At 39.8% G+C, this 17,995-nt stretch overlaps 1 protein-coding gene across 3 annotated transcripts in view; it reads right to left on the bottom strand.

The window, feature by feature from the left end:
- LOC134219277 (TBC1 domain family member 4) overlaps nt 1–17,995 on the bottom strand; it is a 127,388-nt gene that overhangs the window by 63,832 nt on the left and 45,561 nt on the right. The window contains exon 1 of one of the 3 annotated variants that reach the window (XM_062698000.1): nt 10,070–11,205. The exons of the other annotated variants lie outside the window; for them this stretch is intronic. Coding sequence (XP_062553984.1) covers nt 10,070–10,150 — 81 coding nt within the window. The 5' untranslated portion in view covers nt 10,151–11,205. Of the gene's footprint in view, nt 1–10,069; nt 11,206–17,995 lie in introns of those variants that run through there. 3 annotated transcript variants of the gene reach the window in all.

The raw sequence follows: 17,995 nt of genomic DNA, 5'->3' as shown, positions 1-17,995 counted from the left end.
CTACTTGCCGATATGTTTTCAAGCCAAATAAATCGAAATTCAATCATTGCTACACAATGGACAAAGCGAAGTGACACCGGTTGAACGGGAAACTCACGTCATCATCCCTCTTTTATTCATGTGGGACCTGTTTCGAGCCCAACTCTATGTGCATTTTCCGCTATATGTTGAACAACTGCCAACTAAATGTGTTTTCGCTGGCTACATTTTAAGCCACTCTCGCTCTCGATGGCGACCCGTCGTCTGCTGTACTATGAATCTACAGACTGACGCTTCCGCACTTTGTGGCCACACCATGAATTTTCGCCAATCCACAGCACGGTGATGGGTGATGATCTCGACTATGCAACTATGCGAATCGTTATCTGCCTCGTGCTGTTCAGAAAATTTATTCAAACATAATTAAGTTTAGTGAACAATTTACCACTCAACAGGTCCTAGGAGGTTATTGTGAACAGAATTTATTTTCAGTGAAAGAAAGTTGTCGGAAATGTTGGTGCGATCTTTGCACTGCCTTGTACGACCAGTAACAGTATGCTCCCAAAAGCTTTACAAAGTGTCATGAAAGAAGTAGACCAACCGAGGAATGGAATAACAGTGCCTTGCGACAGAAGACTTATTCAAAATATAATTTCATTACCCGGTTGTTGATTTTATAAATGGAAATCAAATTACCTTCCATCCTCGTGTCACAGAACGGAAGTTGCAACCGTGTGCGCTAGTGCTCTAATTTATCCCTAGTAGTGCTATAGGCTGACGTTGGTTGTGTGTGAAGCCGGAACATGTTCAGGTTTTATATACCTGCAGCAATATAGATAGGTACTAGGGTGGTCGGTATTGGTCATTTTTGACAAATACCGGTATTCGGTATTTGGTGGAGTCAATACCGGTAATACCGGTAAAATACCGGTTTTTGTGAAAATTTCAGGTATAAAATGAAAAACTTTTTATTTGGACTTTTGGATGAGAAACAATATTTGTTGAAAAACTTCGAATGATAAAATCATTGTTTGTTGAGCTGAGATAAGCGAAACTTAAGTAATTAATTGGTTTAGTAACTAACATACTGAGTGACTCATCTCCCAATCCGCATTGGATTTTGTTGGCAATGTGGGCTTCGTGGCCGTGCGGATAGCGACGTTAAACGTCTTGACGCATGTGCTATGGAGTGTGGGTTCGATTCTCGCCCGGTAAAGAGAAAAATGTTCGAGATCGAAAAATTCTCCACTGGTCCACTGGGTATTATGTGTCCTGTCTGTTGTCTCATGCTAGGTGTTAAGTGTTCAGTCTGTACGAGCTCTGGTCGAAGACGGTGTCCCTGTCTTTAATTGTTGCCAACTACTGAGAATCCCTTTTTTGGTTCAACCGAAGTTGGACGAATGGTTCGAAAGCCGTCAAAAATCAGTGTGAAGTACTTTCCCTTAATCCTTTCAGAGGCATTTTCTTCGTACCGTTCCTCAGTTTCAACGATCGCATCAGGAATGATTAGACGCTTCAATATATTGTCCGCTTTCTTAATCAAAGTAGCTTTAGATGTCTTGAAGAAAATCGTTTCTGATCAATTGCTTTACGGCAGAATTATTCAAAAAAGCAAAAAGATCGTGCACAACTCACGGCAGAGTAGTTCTACAGCAGCTTGAACAGGTTCGAGGGCTTAAATTATTAACCCAACCGCCAAAAAATTATCATCGAAGTTTAATTCGGGTTAAAGCTTCAACTCATAGATCCGTTTGAGCATAGATAACATACTATTTGAGCTTTGGGGTCAGCCACTTATTCAAATTCTTTATCGAATTCAGAACGGACATATTTTTGCAGCAAATCGTGTTTTACGTTTTTCTGAGAAACACTACTATGACTTAGTGATAAATTCTTGTAATAGGAAAAATAACTTTAATAAATATTAAAAAAAAAACTGCTAAGGCACGTACCTTTTTCACAATTTCATTTATTGCGAGAAAATTCTTGACGATGTTAGCAATGTTAGCACAGATGGCTAAGAGAATGAAGCAACAAGTATGATTAATGTCGATGATGATCGATTTTTGCTGTATGTGAATTTCGTCGATGATGCTAACTTAGGAAAGGTTCATCCATGCGCACATTCAATTGTTGTATTTTTTGCACGATGAGTCTTTACCTAATGTAATTGTAACCTAATATCTCTCCCATCTATATGCTGAATATATGCTGATATATGTAGGTGGAAACTATTCGATATTTTTGATTCTGACAGCAAAATTTGAAATACCGAAAATACCGGTATTTTTCGTCTCTAAAACCGGTATTTTCGGTATCCAAAATTGGCCGGTAATACCGGTATTACCGGTTTCGGTACTACCGGTTAGACCACCCTAATAGGTACTTTAAAAACCATTCTAGGCCTTGTCGCTCTCAAGCCCATCAGCTGCTAGAAAATTGAACTTTTGACTTCGTCATTACGGGTGCCGTTATATCAGAAGTTTTCCAGCTCCATTAGTGCTACTACGAGCACGATCATAGTATTCTTTGTCGTAACACATCAGTTATAATAGCAAATGTTTTGCTTTAATCTTATGAGTTTCAATATTAGGCCAGATAAATGCGTTTGACTCATTAGAACTAATTTTAGAAAATCAGAACTAATTTAGACCACTTCTCCTTCCAAATCAAGACAATGTTATCAATATCAATACATTATCTTCGGTATGATGAAGGGAATTTGTCCCCTTTCTAAGCCTAGCGATAAGCGGATTCAAAGTAAGAATGGCTGGTTTTGATTCCCAGTCCGGTTTAGGCAGTTTTGTAGTTTATTTTTGAAAGTATTATATATCTCATGGAACTCGATCAGTTGATTAATGCAAAAAAATATATCACAATTATATATAAATTTTCTGTTCCGTTCTTTAACAACGTTTTTGTTAATAACATTTTTTGTTATCTTATGTGGAAGTTTTTGATTTGAAAAATGTATTGAAGGTAATCACATTTCTTCAATGGGATTCGAACCCACGACCCTCAGTAATCAGACTCTAATCAGTGTTGTCCTACACTCTATGACAGAAAATCTACTCTTTTATTTGACTCCATCAAAACGGTTTTATAATCTTAACTAAGTAAGCTCAACTAATAGAGGGATATTTGAATTTGTCATGTCATGTCAAAAAAATACACGCCAGAGCCACAGGACTACGCGCACTGAAAATGCACTGGAGTGTTTTCACTGGAATGTATTTTCAGTGCGCGCTCTTGTGGCTCTGGTGTGCATTTGTTTTGATAGTTTGGCATGAAATTTAGTTATCATTTATTTTTAGTTCAGTTATTATATGCAAAGTTATCCTATGCGACTATACGGCGGCAGCAGACCGTATTCCGTGGACCATATTGTCACGCTCCGTGCGATTGACCGTGAACCAAACTGCGGATTGCTATGGTAGCCAATAGCCATGGAGTACCTGAACGACTTCGAATTGACGGATGACGTTACACTCCTAGCTCAACGGCACTATAATATGCAGAGTAAGCTCAAGGACCTTGCCGAGTGCTCCTCTTTGGCAGATTTAGTCATCATCCCTTCCAGCTTCAATATCTTGGTAGCCACATGGCGTCAGACGACGCACGGATCAAGAAAGCAAGGGCTGCCTTTGCTAGTTAACGTAGTATCTGGAAAAACAGGCAGATAAGTGAATGCACCAAAATCCGAATTTAAATTTCTAACGTGAAATCTGTGCTGCTATACGCCAGCGAAACATGGTGTGTGGTAGAGAACACTCAACGGTAGAAGGTGTTTATCAAGAGATACCTGCGGTACATAATTTGTGCCTGGTGGTCTCACAACTGGATCTCAAACAACGGTTGATTACTCCTTACGTAGGGACGGAAACGAAATTTGTAAAATAGCACTAGAATGGAACCCAGCTAGACATGGCCATGTGGGGTAAAGTGAACAATATTGTAAATAAAGCAAATAAGTGGATAAAATTATTTTAAACCAAATACATATTTTTTATAATATTCAAAATGTTACCTGACAAGTATAAATCCTTCTTTTTATCACAGACAAGCAGACGTACCGGTCTTGGTCAAAATGATGGGGTGGTTTTTTTTTTTCAATATTCAATTGACCATTGCTCAGTGAAATATTACCAGGTTCCTTTGGTTTTGGCATGGTTCGGCAGGAAATTCTTCTAGTTTTAGAAAGTGGGTTAAAAATCATGCTCTGGCCTCAGGAGAAATTCCGGATTATTTGAGGGCATGTCAAAAATGCTAGATTTTGTGCGTCTATATTATTAAAAAGGATGAAATGATGGCCCTTGTTGTATTCTTTTACAGAAACTAGAGCTTTCACTGAGTTGATTGATATATGGATATCACAGATTGGATGACAAACATTTGAAATATGGATTTTCCATGAACGAGGTGCGTTGTATGGAAACATTCGCTCAGGAATGTAGAAATTGTACGAAAATGTGTGTGTGTGTGGAGCGTAAATGACCAGATCCCCCATTTCTTCATCCCTGATTGACGATCCCACTGTCAGCCGAACCGATTAAGGTTGAAATTTGAGATAGTTTGTCACTATTTCTCTGACAGAACATTGCCCACTTTACCCCCAGGCGACATGACCAATTTACCCCCATAGCTACATGTTTTTCAAATAACACCTGAACTAAGAAAAAAAAAAAAAACTATCTTCCATCAATCAGTTCCGCTTCATAACAAGCAAAATGAACGATGTGAACGATATTTTGACTTAGAACTACTAACTCAGAGTTTTCATGGCTTAAATGCAACAGTGCCGAAATTACATCAAACTAGCATTTTGCGAAAGGGTGCAAAATTTTACTAAAATCTAACTATTAAATAGATATTTCATGATTTGAAATAGCTCGGAGAGCATGAAATACTGGATTTATGGTGTATCTTGGAAAATAATACGAGAAATCCAAAAACAGGGGATAAACAAGCCGTTACCCACTTTACTCCGCCTGTTCACTTTACCCCCATTACCCCTACGGCATGATTTAGGACATTCTCTACGATTAGTCTTTTTTTTTCTTTGTTCGGGATGAACCACTGCGTCCATTTCATTGAACTTTTGTAGTATACCCGTGTCATTTGTTTAGTGCATGTCTTTCTGCTCCATTTCTATTGAGAAGAAATGAAGTAGTCGTTTTTTATTCAGATATTTTCTCAAGCTTAATGTAAGGCCTCTTTAGATTAAGGTACCGCTATTTATACCCTTCGAGAAATGGCTTATACCAACTCTCAAAGGCGCGCCCCTCAATCAGTTTCGGCTCAACAATAAGTGGGATAATACTGATTTTGGCCATGCATCGGTACTGAAGTTCAAACATATTTTTGCTTCTTCTTATGAGTTCCGAATTCGTTTTTGTACAGAGATCTGATTTCATTGCGTTTTGGCATTTCTGAATCTCACCTTTACACAGAGCTCTAATCAGTCAGAGGGTTCAGCAAATCCACCAAATTCGTATCCGCTTCTTTCCTAATTAATCAGCGCTCAGGAGCTTTAAGATTCATGTCGTCGGCTTCGAAACCAGCCTAAGATTGAGTTACGGTTTTATAATTTTCTCCTTTGACTCCATCCAAAAAGAGGAAAAGATGGGTCATCAAATTATAGTCGTTCCATTCTCTTCCGACCATCACTCATACCCAAGCAACACAATTGAAGAGAATGTGGTTGCTGCGACTTGATTGTGACTTAATCTGGTCATATATAAGTTGCAGCAATCTGTTTAGAACATGTGTGCTGCTCGGGTAAGTATTAACAAGAATAGTAAGAACTAGAGCACAGTGTGGTAAATCTTACTGCGTAATGCATCACGAAAAAGTGTCTCCCCAGCATTACAGGCTCCGTTAACTGCCTGGCTCATTTTTTCACCCCCAGGCCATACATCCCCTCGGCACGGGTCGCCTCCTTCCAAGAGGCTCGGAAGCCTCCTTCCAAGTGGCTCGGAAGCCTCCTTCCAAGAGGCTCGGAAGCCTCCTTCCAAGAGGCTCGGAAGCCTCCTTCCAAGAGGCCTCAAGCCTCCTTCCAAGAGGCCTCGGAAGCCTCCTTCCAAGAGGCTCAGAAGCCTCCTTCCAAGAGGCTCGGAAGCCTCCTTCCAAGAGGCCTCGGAAGCCTCCTTCCAAGAGGCTCGGAAGCCTCCTTCCAAGAGGCTCAGAGCCTCCTTCCAAGAGGCTCAGAAGCCTCCTTCCAAGAGGCTCAAAGCCTCCTTCCAAGAGGCTCGGAAGCCTCCTTCCAAGAGGCTCGAAGCCTCCTTCCAAGAGGCCTGGAAGCCTCCTTCCAAGAGGCCTGGAAGCCTCCTTCCAAGAGGCTCAGAGCCTCCTTCCAAGAGGCCTGGAAGCCTCCTTCCAAGAGGCCTGGAAGCCTCCTTCCAAGAGGCTCGGAAGCCTCCTTCCAAGAGGCTCAAGCCTCCTTCCAAGAGGCTCAAGCCTCCTTCCAAGAGGCCTGAAGCCTCCTTCCAAGAGGCCTGGAAGCCTCCTTCCAAGAGGCCTCAGAGCCTCCTTCCAAGAGGCTCGGAAGCCTCCTTCCAAGAGGCTTGGAAGCCTCCTTCCAAGAGGCTCGGAAGCCTCCTTCCAAGAGGCTCGGAAGCCTCCTTCCAAGAGGCTCGGAAGCCTCCTTCCCAGAGGCTCGGAAGCCTCTTTCCAAGTGGCTTGGAAGTCTCCTTCCAAGAGGCTCGGAAGCCTCCTTCCAAGAGGCTCCCCAAGCAGCACACATGTGACATAAGGGTTTCTGCCTATCTTCTTCTTCTTATTGGCATTACATCCCCACACTGGCACAGAGCTATCTCGCAGCTTAGTGTTCATTAAGCACTTCCACAGTTATTAACTGCGAGGTCACCATTTTTGCATTCGTATTTCATGAGGCTAACACGATGATTCTTTTAACTGATCGTATTTGTTGCGAAACGATTCTATGCTTACAAGATAAGTTATAAAGGAAATACTGAAACGTGGGAAATTCAATTTAACACGTAAAAAAATAACATCAATATCAATAATGAGCATTTTTGTTTCCTTTATAACTTTGCTTGCAAAAGTCAGATCGCTTTGCAACAACAACTGTCCTCTAGATTAGGAGGTATTCTATGAAGTCATCGTGTCGATTACATTTGAATAGTTAATGGGTCGTAACATGGAACAGTTTTTCACTCAAGTGGCGATTTCTATAGTAATTTCCATACAAACTTCAAACTGCGCGTGCTCAATCTAATTGCAACCAAATTAGCTAAAAATTTAGAAGGATTAATAAAACACAAAATGTCATCTTTTAAGCATAGAGGAGCGAAAAAGTCAAAATTTGAATCACTCTAACTGTCACATTTAAGTTGCAACAACCAAATCGATCCGAATTGTGCTGCTAGGATTGAAAGCCTCCTTCCAAGAGACTCATAAACCTCCTTTGAAAAGATTCAGAAGCCTCAAAAAGTCCTCAAAGTTTTGTAGAATGCTTGATGTAAAAACTAAATTTGAATTGAAACTTTTCATGGAATAACAACAATTTTTAGAGAGCCATCATTTACAGCGAGAAAATGGAAATAAATGCAAAAGTTCAAAGGGGTACATCTCAAGAAAAAGATTGAGAACCGTTGGAATACAACATCGTCCGACGTTGTTGCGCGACCGTACTATGCCGCAGAAGCTGAAAAAGAAGACCAAGCCCAAGAGGAGTTCCACGGCATGGATCGGGAGGTCGGGGTAAGCGGCTAAGGCTGGAAAGGTTGGACATTGTTTTGTTTCAGTGGAAGCCGACTGTATTTGACGATGCGCCAAGGATCGTCAATCCAATTCCAATTGAGACAGACAGATAGACGAACCTATAAAGAAAGATTTATGTACTCCAATCATTTCGTGGGCAAAACGGAGAAACAGCTCGCCAAGACCAAGCCTACTAAACAGAGAAAGAACATGCTGACATTCTGATTTGAATCGATCATAGCTAAGGTTCCAACCACTGCACTGACTACACTACTGCAGTAACGTTGCTCGATAGGGCGTAAAAGCTTTTTGTAAAAGGCTGCAAAACGTAAGTTTTAATGAACATTTGTTCAATTAAGTGGTCTCTTGTAGTTTTTTCATCGTCATCGAAACTTAGTCCTTTTTTAATGCCTACTATTGGGTAGTTTCTGTATATTCTGGAACGACGAAGTTATAACAAAAGCCTCGCGCCTAAGGCGGATTCCCAAGCAGCAAATTTTGAACATGCATGCAGCAACATTCACATCTAAACTGCGGCAACTGTCTTCGGACATGTGTGTTAGTCGTGATGGAAGTGACTACCGCAATCCTATAATTTCAGTAATCTGTATGAGGTCTGCATAATCAAAAGTTTGTATGGATAAATATACATGTCTGTATGTCTGGCATCCGTGAAGATCGTGTTGGATGCTATCTATTTTTTCCTGCACGCGCCGTTCAAAGTCATTTGTTGTGTTCTGCTCGTGCGTTTTTCCTTCGAGAAGAAAAAAATATGTAGTAAAATTCAGGGCATTCACTCCGGATGACGGATGTTACACTGCCGATAATAAATTACGACAGAGTAGTTATCTGATAAATACAGATAGCTACTATATGTACTGAAATAGAGTCAAAGGTTCAAAATTACATTTTGCAATTCTCAACATCAAACAGAAGGTGAAGTTGTTTGCAAAACTTCAACAAGATAACACCACACTATGTTGATTTTTTTTTCTGATACTCACGAGTTATTACTCAGAAACCAATATCATAAAACATGTAAATCCCTAGTTTCAAATAATTTAGAATAAAAAACCAAAATGATATTATGAATAATTATGTTAGACAGCGGCACATATGTATGTAAACATAGATGGCTAATGATCGCCTAGGCAATAAGTGGCCACCATACCGTCTAGCGCAAATAAATTAAAGTTGGAATTGTTAGCAGAATATCAGTGAACGACCCTACATCGAGCGATATACAAATGATAAATAAGTTGAAACCTAAAAATAACCGAGAATCATTGGTAGCTTTGGTTAAACGCCGGTCAAATTACTTTCCCTTGCCATCAACCATAGCCTTGTCATCGAAAACAACAAACACGCTGTTGGGGCATTTGTGTTTCCTTATCTGTAGAGTTTCAAAATGGAAATTTCAAATTCCAATAAAAGGAAAGATAAATGATTCCCTAAAGCAAAATTACACTTCATTTCATTCTACTGTCAAGAGGAAAATTCTGTCCACATATGAGTGTTGCAAGCTCACCCACCCATATCGTTCGGCAACTGAGAAAATTTCGCATTCACGATGATGCCGCGTGATTTGTGTCCCATCACAGAGTAGTTGGAGGTTGGGACAGTCGTTGACGGTGGTATTTTTATTTTTGTTTTTCTTCAAAAGGAATGGCACGATTACAAAACCCGAAACCGAAAGATCATATCGATTGGAGTCATGACGTCGGACGAATTATTGCTTTTGACATTTTTGGAAGTAGTTGCTATGGTCGATGCAAAATCAATCGATCAATATTACTTACAAATATCTGTCATGGTTTCTCTTTCTCTTCGAGGTGATGAACTTGTCACAGATAAAAAATCACCCAAATAAAGAATATAAAAAAATATTAAAGAATTCTTTCTTTTAGAAAGATTAGTGGCAGTTAAAACTAAGTTTTTATTGATACATCGACAGTTGTTTTACATTCAGAATTTCAGAAAGTTGTCATCTTAATTTTAAGAATCGTTCTGTAACCATAACCATTAAAGGCGTTGACAGTATTAAAAATATTCCAGTTTTCATTACAAATTAAAAAAATTTCCATAAATGAATCGAAGCTTTTCATTCATTAGCCTACAAGCTATTGGAAAATTAATTGAGGATTCAATGGAATAAGAGGTCGTACACATATTACGTAAACATTTTGTTCTGGGCTTTTCAACCCCCCTTCCCCCATGTTAGTTTTTTTCATACAAATGATTTTTTATTTATATAGTGCGTAAGAAAATGACGGACCCCACCTCTCCCCATAAGTGCTCACGTAATATGTGTACGGCACCTAAATGACTAATAATAATTATTGCTCTGCTTGAACGCTAATTTACTTACGCTTTTCTTCACTCGATAACTGGATGCGTCGCTCCATGAAGTGACCATAATGTTATCTTTGTGCAACGGTAACGTAAACATAGTTAAATTGTTTGAACGATAAACCAACCAATTCGTAATTCTAGTATTAATCTGATAGATATGTATATATCTTCCTCTCAACTTAACTTCTCAACACAACTTCTCTTCTCAACTTCTTTTGTTTGCTCTGTTTTTGGTTCCTCGACAGTTTCACTTTGCCTGGCACTCATGCGATATCAACGAAAGGCCAGTCGTCTCGGAGTTGTCCGAATTGGCTTTAATTAGATTGAGACACGATTGATTTGTTTACACACTTTCAGGCAATACTTTATTGCTATGTTTTTCTAGAACGTTTAGCTTCCATCACATCTGATTCAACTGGGTACAAGTGGACTATATGTAGCTTGATTGCTTTGGCACATATTCTGTTTCAAGCACTTGGTTTCGCAGAACTTTTTACGGCTTATTCCCATACACCACGTGGGTTGAAATCCTTATACAAGATTATCAATTATCATAATGATTCTTTAAATTGTTCAGTACAAATTTGAATTTGATTTACAACATCGCACTAAGTATTTTTAATAAAACTCCCAACACGATTCGTTATTAATTATTTGCACATTCCAATCAACATTCTTCATCATATCCGTTTCGTAATACGGATCATATTAACGTGCAGAGTGATTTTCATTAATTTTCCATGAAGCACGTCACGTTATTGGCTACCATTCGTCATCACATTTTCACAACCAACCCATGTTACGAACCCGCTTTGAATATTAAAAATTGAAACAGACTGGACAGGTGGGGACCAATAGTAATGTTTGTCAGGTAAACTCCAAAAATAACCGATTAATTTAATTAGGGAGTTCCACGAGGGTGAGCTTAACCTGTCAGATGTTGATGCACAATCACACAACTCCCCAATGACACGCACTCGCTGCTTTTCAGCTTTATAGCAAGTGATTTCCGGCTAGTTTTTCACCTCCATTTGACACTCTAATGCATAAGCTGTAGAAGGTATATTCACTCAGGACTTTGCTCCTGCCCGTTTGTTCGTATCTCTAAGCGATTATCGAGAAAAACTACCAATCCGACTTTGACCATCCGAAACGTACGAAAAATAAAATTAAACTGACCGATGAGTTCGGATCCGAAAAAGTCGTTGGCGATTCTATCATTGGCAATGGGAGAGGTGGACAATACGTACCATGCGCATCGATTAGTTGAGTGCTGATGTATGCAATCATACATAGTAATTGAATGAACATGAAAACAATTATTGATGATGATGGTGGTGACTGAGTCAGTATCGAATATGCTTCATATGTAGGGATATCTCGACCGATCAGTTCAACAACTCTCGCCCATCTGATTATCAATTTTTTATTAGAACATATTGGGAAGCCAATTGTTATCTATTTGTTTGACCATCCAAGACATAAGCCTGGCGTTTCGTGAGCGAGATGAGTTTGTTAAATTTTTATTAATGTTTGAGTTAGTTAATTTTTATCGACTCTATGACGTTTGAGGTACGTAATCCACGATGTCGCTTAAGAATTGGACTCAACTGTAATTGTAGAACGGAAGTGGGGCGGGTTGGCCACACTTTACGTTAGGGTCGTAAATGAAATGGAGTTTGAAACCTAGCAGGACACCGCAGCAGAGAAGACCCATTGGCTCATTGGCGGCATAGTTTCCTTAAAGAAATAAAAAAGTCGAAAATCTAACCAGGCAGAAAAACAGGCTTAGGCGAGACGCAGAATGGAGACCGTTCAAGTTATCAAGGCTGGGTAAAAGCCATAATCAGTACAGCGTGAGCAGGGTTGGTTGCCACTAAAGTAAATGTACATAACATCGAAACGCAAGCTTCAAAATGACCCAACTTCGATTTTAATGATCGATTAATCAAAGATTATGCATAACAATTTGTAAATTTTAGGTTGAAGTGAACTTTTATTCATTCTAGCGGCCACACACCCTTAAACTTTTAAAACAAAAAAGGAGCTTGCTAGTTCGGCCATACTAGCACGGACTCACCAGCTGCGCGTCATCCTACAGCTAGGCGATTCTTCTGTCGCCGCCATAATCGTCAAGGACAGCTTCGCCGCCATCGCCACGAACAGGTTCGTCACCACCGTCCCGAACCAGTTCGCCGCCATCGCGCCGGCGAAACCCAGCAAGTCGACGAAGAAGAAAACCTGCGCAGGTATGTGACTAGTGTGTAGACATGGCCATGATCTAGAAACGTTTCAATTTCCGTACCAACCTCAAATATGTGTTCAACCCGAAACAAATAAATCCCACGAATTTTTGAGTAAGAAGATCGAGTAGTTCCGTTTAAGTTTTTATCTACTCCATTGAGAGATCATTCCGTTCGCTTTTCCGTTCTATTCCGTTGTCTACTTTGATCATTCGCTTCGCATAATTTCTGCTGAGATTTGTTAGAAGGTTGGAAGAGTTTGAGAGTTCGAGTAACGTGACTGGTGAGGTGACCAAGTTGGAAAAGCACTTGTAAGGCATTATTTTAAGTTTCAGCCAGCGACCGTTTGAGTGATCCCTGAGGAGAGAAGTCAAGCATTAGTCGGGCAAATAACTCGACCGGTAGTCTTCCGTATCTCGGAAGTGGCGCTTAAGCCACCGGGTAATAATAAACCTCGAGCTGAAGCTACGAACGGTTACAATATGCACAGCACATGTTTCGAAATGGACAAATTGATATGAAATTTGCGAGAAAGAATCCACGTGTCTTGGAGGGACTCGAACCCTTAACCTTCTGCTTTCTAGATAGGCGTGATAACCCCTACACAACAAGACCACTTAAAGGTCGCGTTCGCGGAAAAGCCATCAGAATCCTAGTACCAACCTCCACTGCGGTTAGCTCTTTGTTTTTGCAAATTGAATATTGTCGCGCTTATCTTTTTCTAGACTCTTGCGGCGGTCTTACTCTCGCAGGCTCGACTGCAAAGGTAGACGTCAAAATAGCCGCCGGGTTAAAAGATAGGGAGGATTTTCCCTCTCAAAATAAAACCACGTGCTTTTCGCCAAATGACAGCAGTGTTCGATTGTCACGATTGTTCGGAGTCACTGAGTACATGGAGAGTGTTTATCATGACAAGTGCATACGGTGGGTAAGATTTTTATTGACTGACGTTAAATAAAGAAAAAGAAACAATGATTGATTTGTCCAATCTTCACATGTCTTCTTCTTCTTCTTCTATGGCTCTACATTCCAACTGGAACTTGGCCAAGCTTTTCAAATTAGTATTCTATTAGCATTTCCTCAGTTATTAATTGAAAGCTTTTCTATGCCCACCATTGCATGAGTATGTATCTTGTGTGGCAAGTACAATGGATACACTATGCCCAGGGAATCGAGAATGTTTCCAACCCGAAAACACCCTAGACCGGACTGAGAATCGAACTCGCCACCTCCGGATTGGCAATCCTACGCCTTTGCTCACAAGGCTACTGGAGACCCCACATGTACTTTACTGATGTATATTTACAGTCAAGCGAGCCCACCTTGTTTATTATCGAGAACATCACACTCTATGCTTGTATAACTTGTTTAGTTTAAAATTCATCCGCAGAGTAGTGCTAGTGCATGTGAGACCACCAGTTTGGTTATATATCCCCGGATCTGTGATATTAGAGAGTGGCCGTCTTCTACACAATTGTTCGAGGATGAAAACCAATATACTGAAAAACTGTTCAGTTTGGATTACCTCCACATGTGAGATTTGAAAGTGCCGTTATTTACAGTTATTTTGGATTTGAAAACCAAGGTTTTAAGAAAAATGTGCTTGGTAGTCGTATGGCTACCGTTTCTGCCTCATACGCAGGAGGCCGTGGGTTCGATCTCAGGCCCATTTCATTCTCCTACATTGTATCTTTTTCTATATTTCTCATGTTCCAGAAATCGCTAGATCAGGAAATGGATTCCGTGCCATTTCCATTTCAATCCTGTACCTTCAACTTGACTAGTCTAGCATTAATTGTTAGAATTGGAAATGCAGGAAAACTTGTTTCTTACATCCAATTATGATTCCCTCTTCTGCGTACCTATCACATCCCAACGAATCATCTATGCTAAATAAGCTAGCTATGGTAGTGTAACGCCGAGCGACAGGACAAACACTCACTTAAAACACGTTGTTGTTGGTTACTTCCACCTTAAGCACTTCTCCAACTGGTAAATTGTGATAAATTCAAAAGAATATTTCCAACATCCGTTTTTGGTAAGGTACCGCGGGGCAAGCGAAAACTATGGCTGTCGATGAATTGATGAACATTTTCAATGATAACATTGTTTTAAAAAAGTTACTAATACTAATACTATTGCTATTGATCATGTCTACCGGGAAAAGCTAATACTTTTATTTTTATTTAATGAATTTTCAATCAATTAATCGTTATACAGTGAACTCTCCCTAACTCGATATTTTCCCTTACTCGATGAAATTTCACGTCCCTTGAATCTAGCATACTGCGTCCCCTCCGTAAGTCAACATCTCCTTTACTCGATATTCTCTAGGGCGAAGTAATTTTTTTATGCATTTTAACATCGCTAACTCGATAATGTCAGGAACATTAACATCCAAGATGTAGTTAGAAGTTGGATGTGTAAATGATGAGCGAGAAGTGAGAAGTAAAAATAAGAAGTTAGAAGTCAGAAATGAGAAGTAAGATGAAAAGTTAGAAGTGAGAAATCAATAGTGAGAAGAGCGAAATAAGAAGTAATGTGAGTAGTGAGAATTAAGAAATGCGAAGAAAGAAGTAAGAAATGAGAAATTCGATGTGCAATATGAGTAGTGAAGTGAAAAGAAAAAAGTAAAAAGTGAAAAGTTAAAAGTGCAAAGTTAGGAATTTTAAAAGCTATAAGAAAACCGTCTAAGACAAGTTTAGTACTTTCCATTTAATTCCACTAAGTTTTTTCTAGATATAAGAAGTTATAAGTGAGAAGTCAGGAGTGAAAAGTAAAAATGAGAAGTGAGAAATGGAAAATTAAAAGTGAGAAGTGAGACATTCAATGTAAGAAGGGAAAAGTGAGTAGTGGATAGTGAGAAACGATAAGTGAGAAATATGAAGTCAGAAGTGAGATGTAAGAAGTTGTAAGCGAGAAGTGAAAAGTGAAGAATAAGAAATGAGAAGTAAGACGTGCGAAGTTAGAAGTGAGAAATGAATAGCAGAAGTATAAAGTTAAAAATAAGAAGTGAGTAATGTAAGAAGTAAGAAATAAGAAGCGAGAAATGCAAATTAAGGAGTGAGAAGTGAGTTGTGTGAAATAAGAAATAAGAAGTGAAAAATGATAAATGAGAAATGAAAAGTCAGAAGTGAGATATTCGTAGTTATAAGTGAAAAATGAAAAATGGGAAATGGGAGGTGAGAAGAAGAACGTGCGAAGTGAGAAATGATAAAAGAATAGTGAGAAGGGGAAATGCGGAAGTAAGAAGTGAGTAGGGGGAAGAGGGAGGTAGGAAGAGAAATGTGCGAAGAGAGAAGTAAGAAGTAAATAGTGAGAAATGAGAAATGAAGAGTGAGAAGTGAGATGTGAGAAGGGAACAATAACAAGTGAGAAGTGAGGACCGAGGAAAGAGAACTAAGAAACGAGATTGTTTCTCTATCCTTCTTCCCTTTTCTTCTTCCTTTTCCGTCTTATATCTCTCCACTCACTTCTCACTACTCAACATCGCGCTTCTTACTTCTTAACTATCATCTCTCACTTCTCACTTCCCACTACTCACATGGTACTGCACACATCTCACTACTCAATACTCACTTCCGTTTTTGAGTACTTTCTTCTCACTACTCTGTACTCATTTCGAACATCTCATTTCTCACTTCTTAGTTCTCGCTGTTCGCTATTCATTTCGAACTTAATATTAACTTAACTTAATAAGGAAACAAATTTTCAACTATTCGGCCGAACGACTTTCGGCTAAATATATTCCCTATCTCGATATCTCTCAAGCTTGATGGTCCCTTCAATATCCAGTACTAAGGGAGAGTTCACTATTCACAATTCGAAAACGAAATACACGATTGGCTTCGATCTAAATGAGTTCGCCGCCGTACCAAACAGGTTATACAAAAAACGCTGATTAGATCGGTAAAGCGTTGCATACCATCTATGGTGGGGTGCAGATGGCAGACGGTGCAAGGGCGAGGTGAATGAACTACGAGTTGCATCAGCTGTTGGGAGATTCATTAATCGATCACATGCACCGCGAAAATCGAATTGATTCGGTAGGCGGGGCACGTAGCAAGAATGCCGAACCCAGTGAAAATGGTTCACGATAGTGAATAGATGGGCACTAGACTAGGTGCGCAGCGAACTAGATGAATCGATCAAGTAGAAGACAATAATGTGCGGACTCTTCATAGAGTGCGTTTTTATGTATTGCAAAGGCTACACCAGCCTTAGCCTGAATAAGGCAATAAATAAACGAATGTACCGCTGAAAACATGAATTTTGAGTAGATTTAAAAGTTTTATCGACAGTGTAAACATGCGATAAATCGATTAATTGATGAAATTAGTAAGGGCAAATCATCTCAGAATGATTTAGTTATCCACTGGTATTGTTTATATAGACACCATACATGGATGTTGGAATGTACATTTGAATTCATCACGACATTGCCAGCTGTAAGTGGGCTTTAACAAGTTTTATGTTTTTCCCATACAAATTTCCCCTGAGATTCCGGTGGGACACTTTAATTTCAAAAAAGGAGCTAATAGACATATTGGGATAGATGGGTGCCCTACTGTACACTACTCGGGGTCCCCTAATTATGAAGTCAAAATCTCAACAAAATGACAAATCGCCAAGCACGCCAAGTGGACTATACTACTAGGGAGTTTGGTACTGTCGTCTGACACCATGTGGCTACAGTGAAACTGGAAGGGTTCGCCATGTTGACATCCAACGATTTTGGTTTGTTGAGATTGATAACTAAACCTACCGAAGAGGAGCGCTCGGCAAAGTCGTTGAGCTTTCTCTGCGAATTCAATGTCGTCTAATGGCACCTCACATATTCTTGTGATTTCGAAAACTTTTTCGTAGTCAATGAATACCGGAATTCGTTGACCTGTCCAGAATAATACGGAGCGTGACAATTTGGTTCACACAGGATCTTCCGGCACGGAATCCGCCGGAGAATAACATCGATCTTCTCCTGAATCCGGACTGGGATAACTTTGCATAGAACTTTGAGAACGGCACACAACAACATAATGGCTCGCTAGTTATCGCACTCAAATGAATTAAAAGTTACAACCTTGATTGTTGCTTCTGGTGCAAGCTGCAACTATCCTTTATCGCCCAGAACCATAAAATTTGAGGGAAACTGTTGAAATTCGCTGCATTTATAAGAAGAATACATCGATGAAGATAAATCGATCAATACAGTTACGTTCCTATGATCCTAAGCGCGTGAACAAACATTGTTTTATCGATTCCGTAGAATGTAAGCGTTTTTCTCCAGAACTATTTTCCTTATCTGATAAAGGAAAGCTTAATCTATTCCGTGGTCTTCTTAGGTTGCTTTAGTAGGAATTAATCTTCCAATGTTTGTTTACAAAATAAGTACGCGACAGTCGCTATTACTGGGCGACTTCAATTGTCTGTCGCGTCGATATGGAAGCGTCAATTGCATACATGAACGACTCAGCGATATGTAGAGCTGCGACGACAGTCACCCAGAGACTGTGACAGCGGCGTCCCGTGTGTTTGAAGAAACATTTTAGATAGCGTACTGAATTATGTTGAATTGAGGACTACGATTGTCTGTCGTATCAGTAAAAAAGCATCAGTGGAACCATGCATGCAACTACTCAGCGAAAAAGTCGCGATCAGTTAAGAGGACAATAGCACCTGGGATCGAGTGGTATCTGCAC

Source organism: Armigeres subalbatus, chromosome 3 (assembly GCF_024139115.2).
Source record: "Armigeres subalbatus isolate Guangzhou_Male chromosome 3, GZ_Asu_2, whole genome shotgun sequence".
Taxonomy (NCBI): Eukaryota; Metazoa; Arthropoda; class Insecta; order Diptera; family Culicidae; genus Armigeres; species Armigeres subalbatus.
This window is presented reverse-complemented; position numbering and strand designations above follow the sequence as displayed.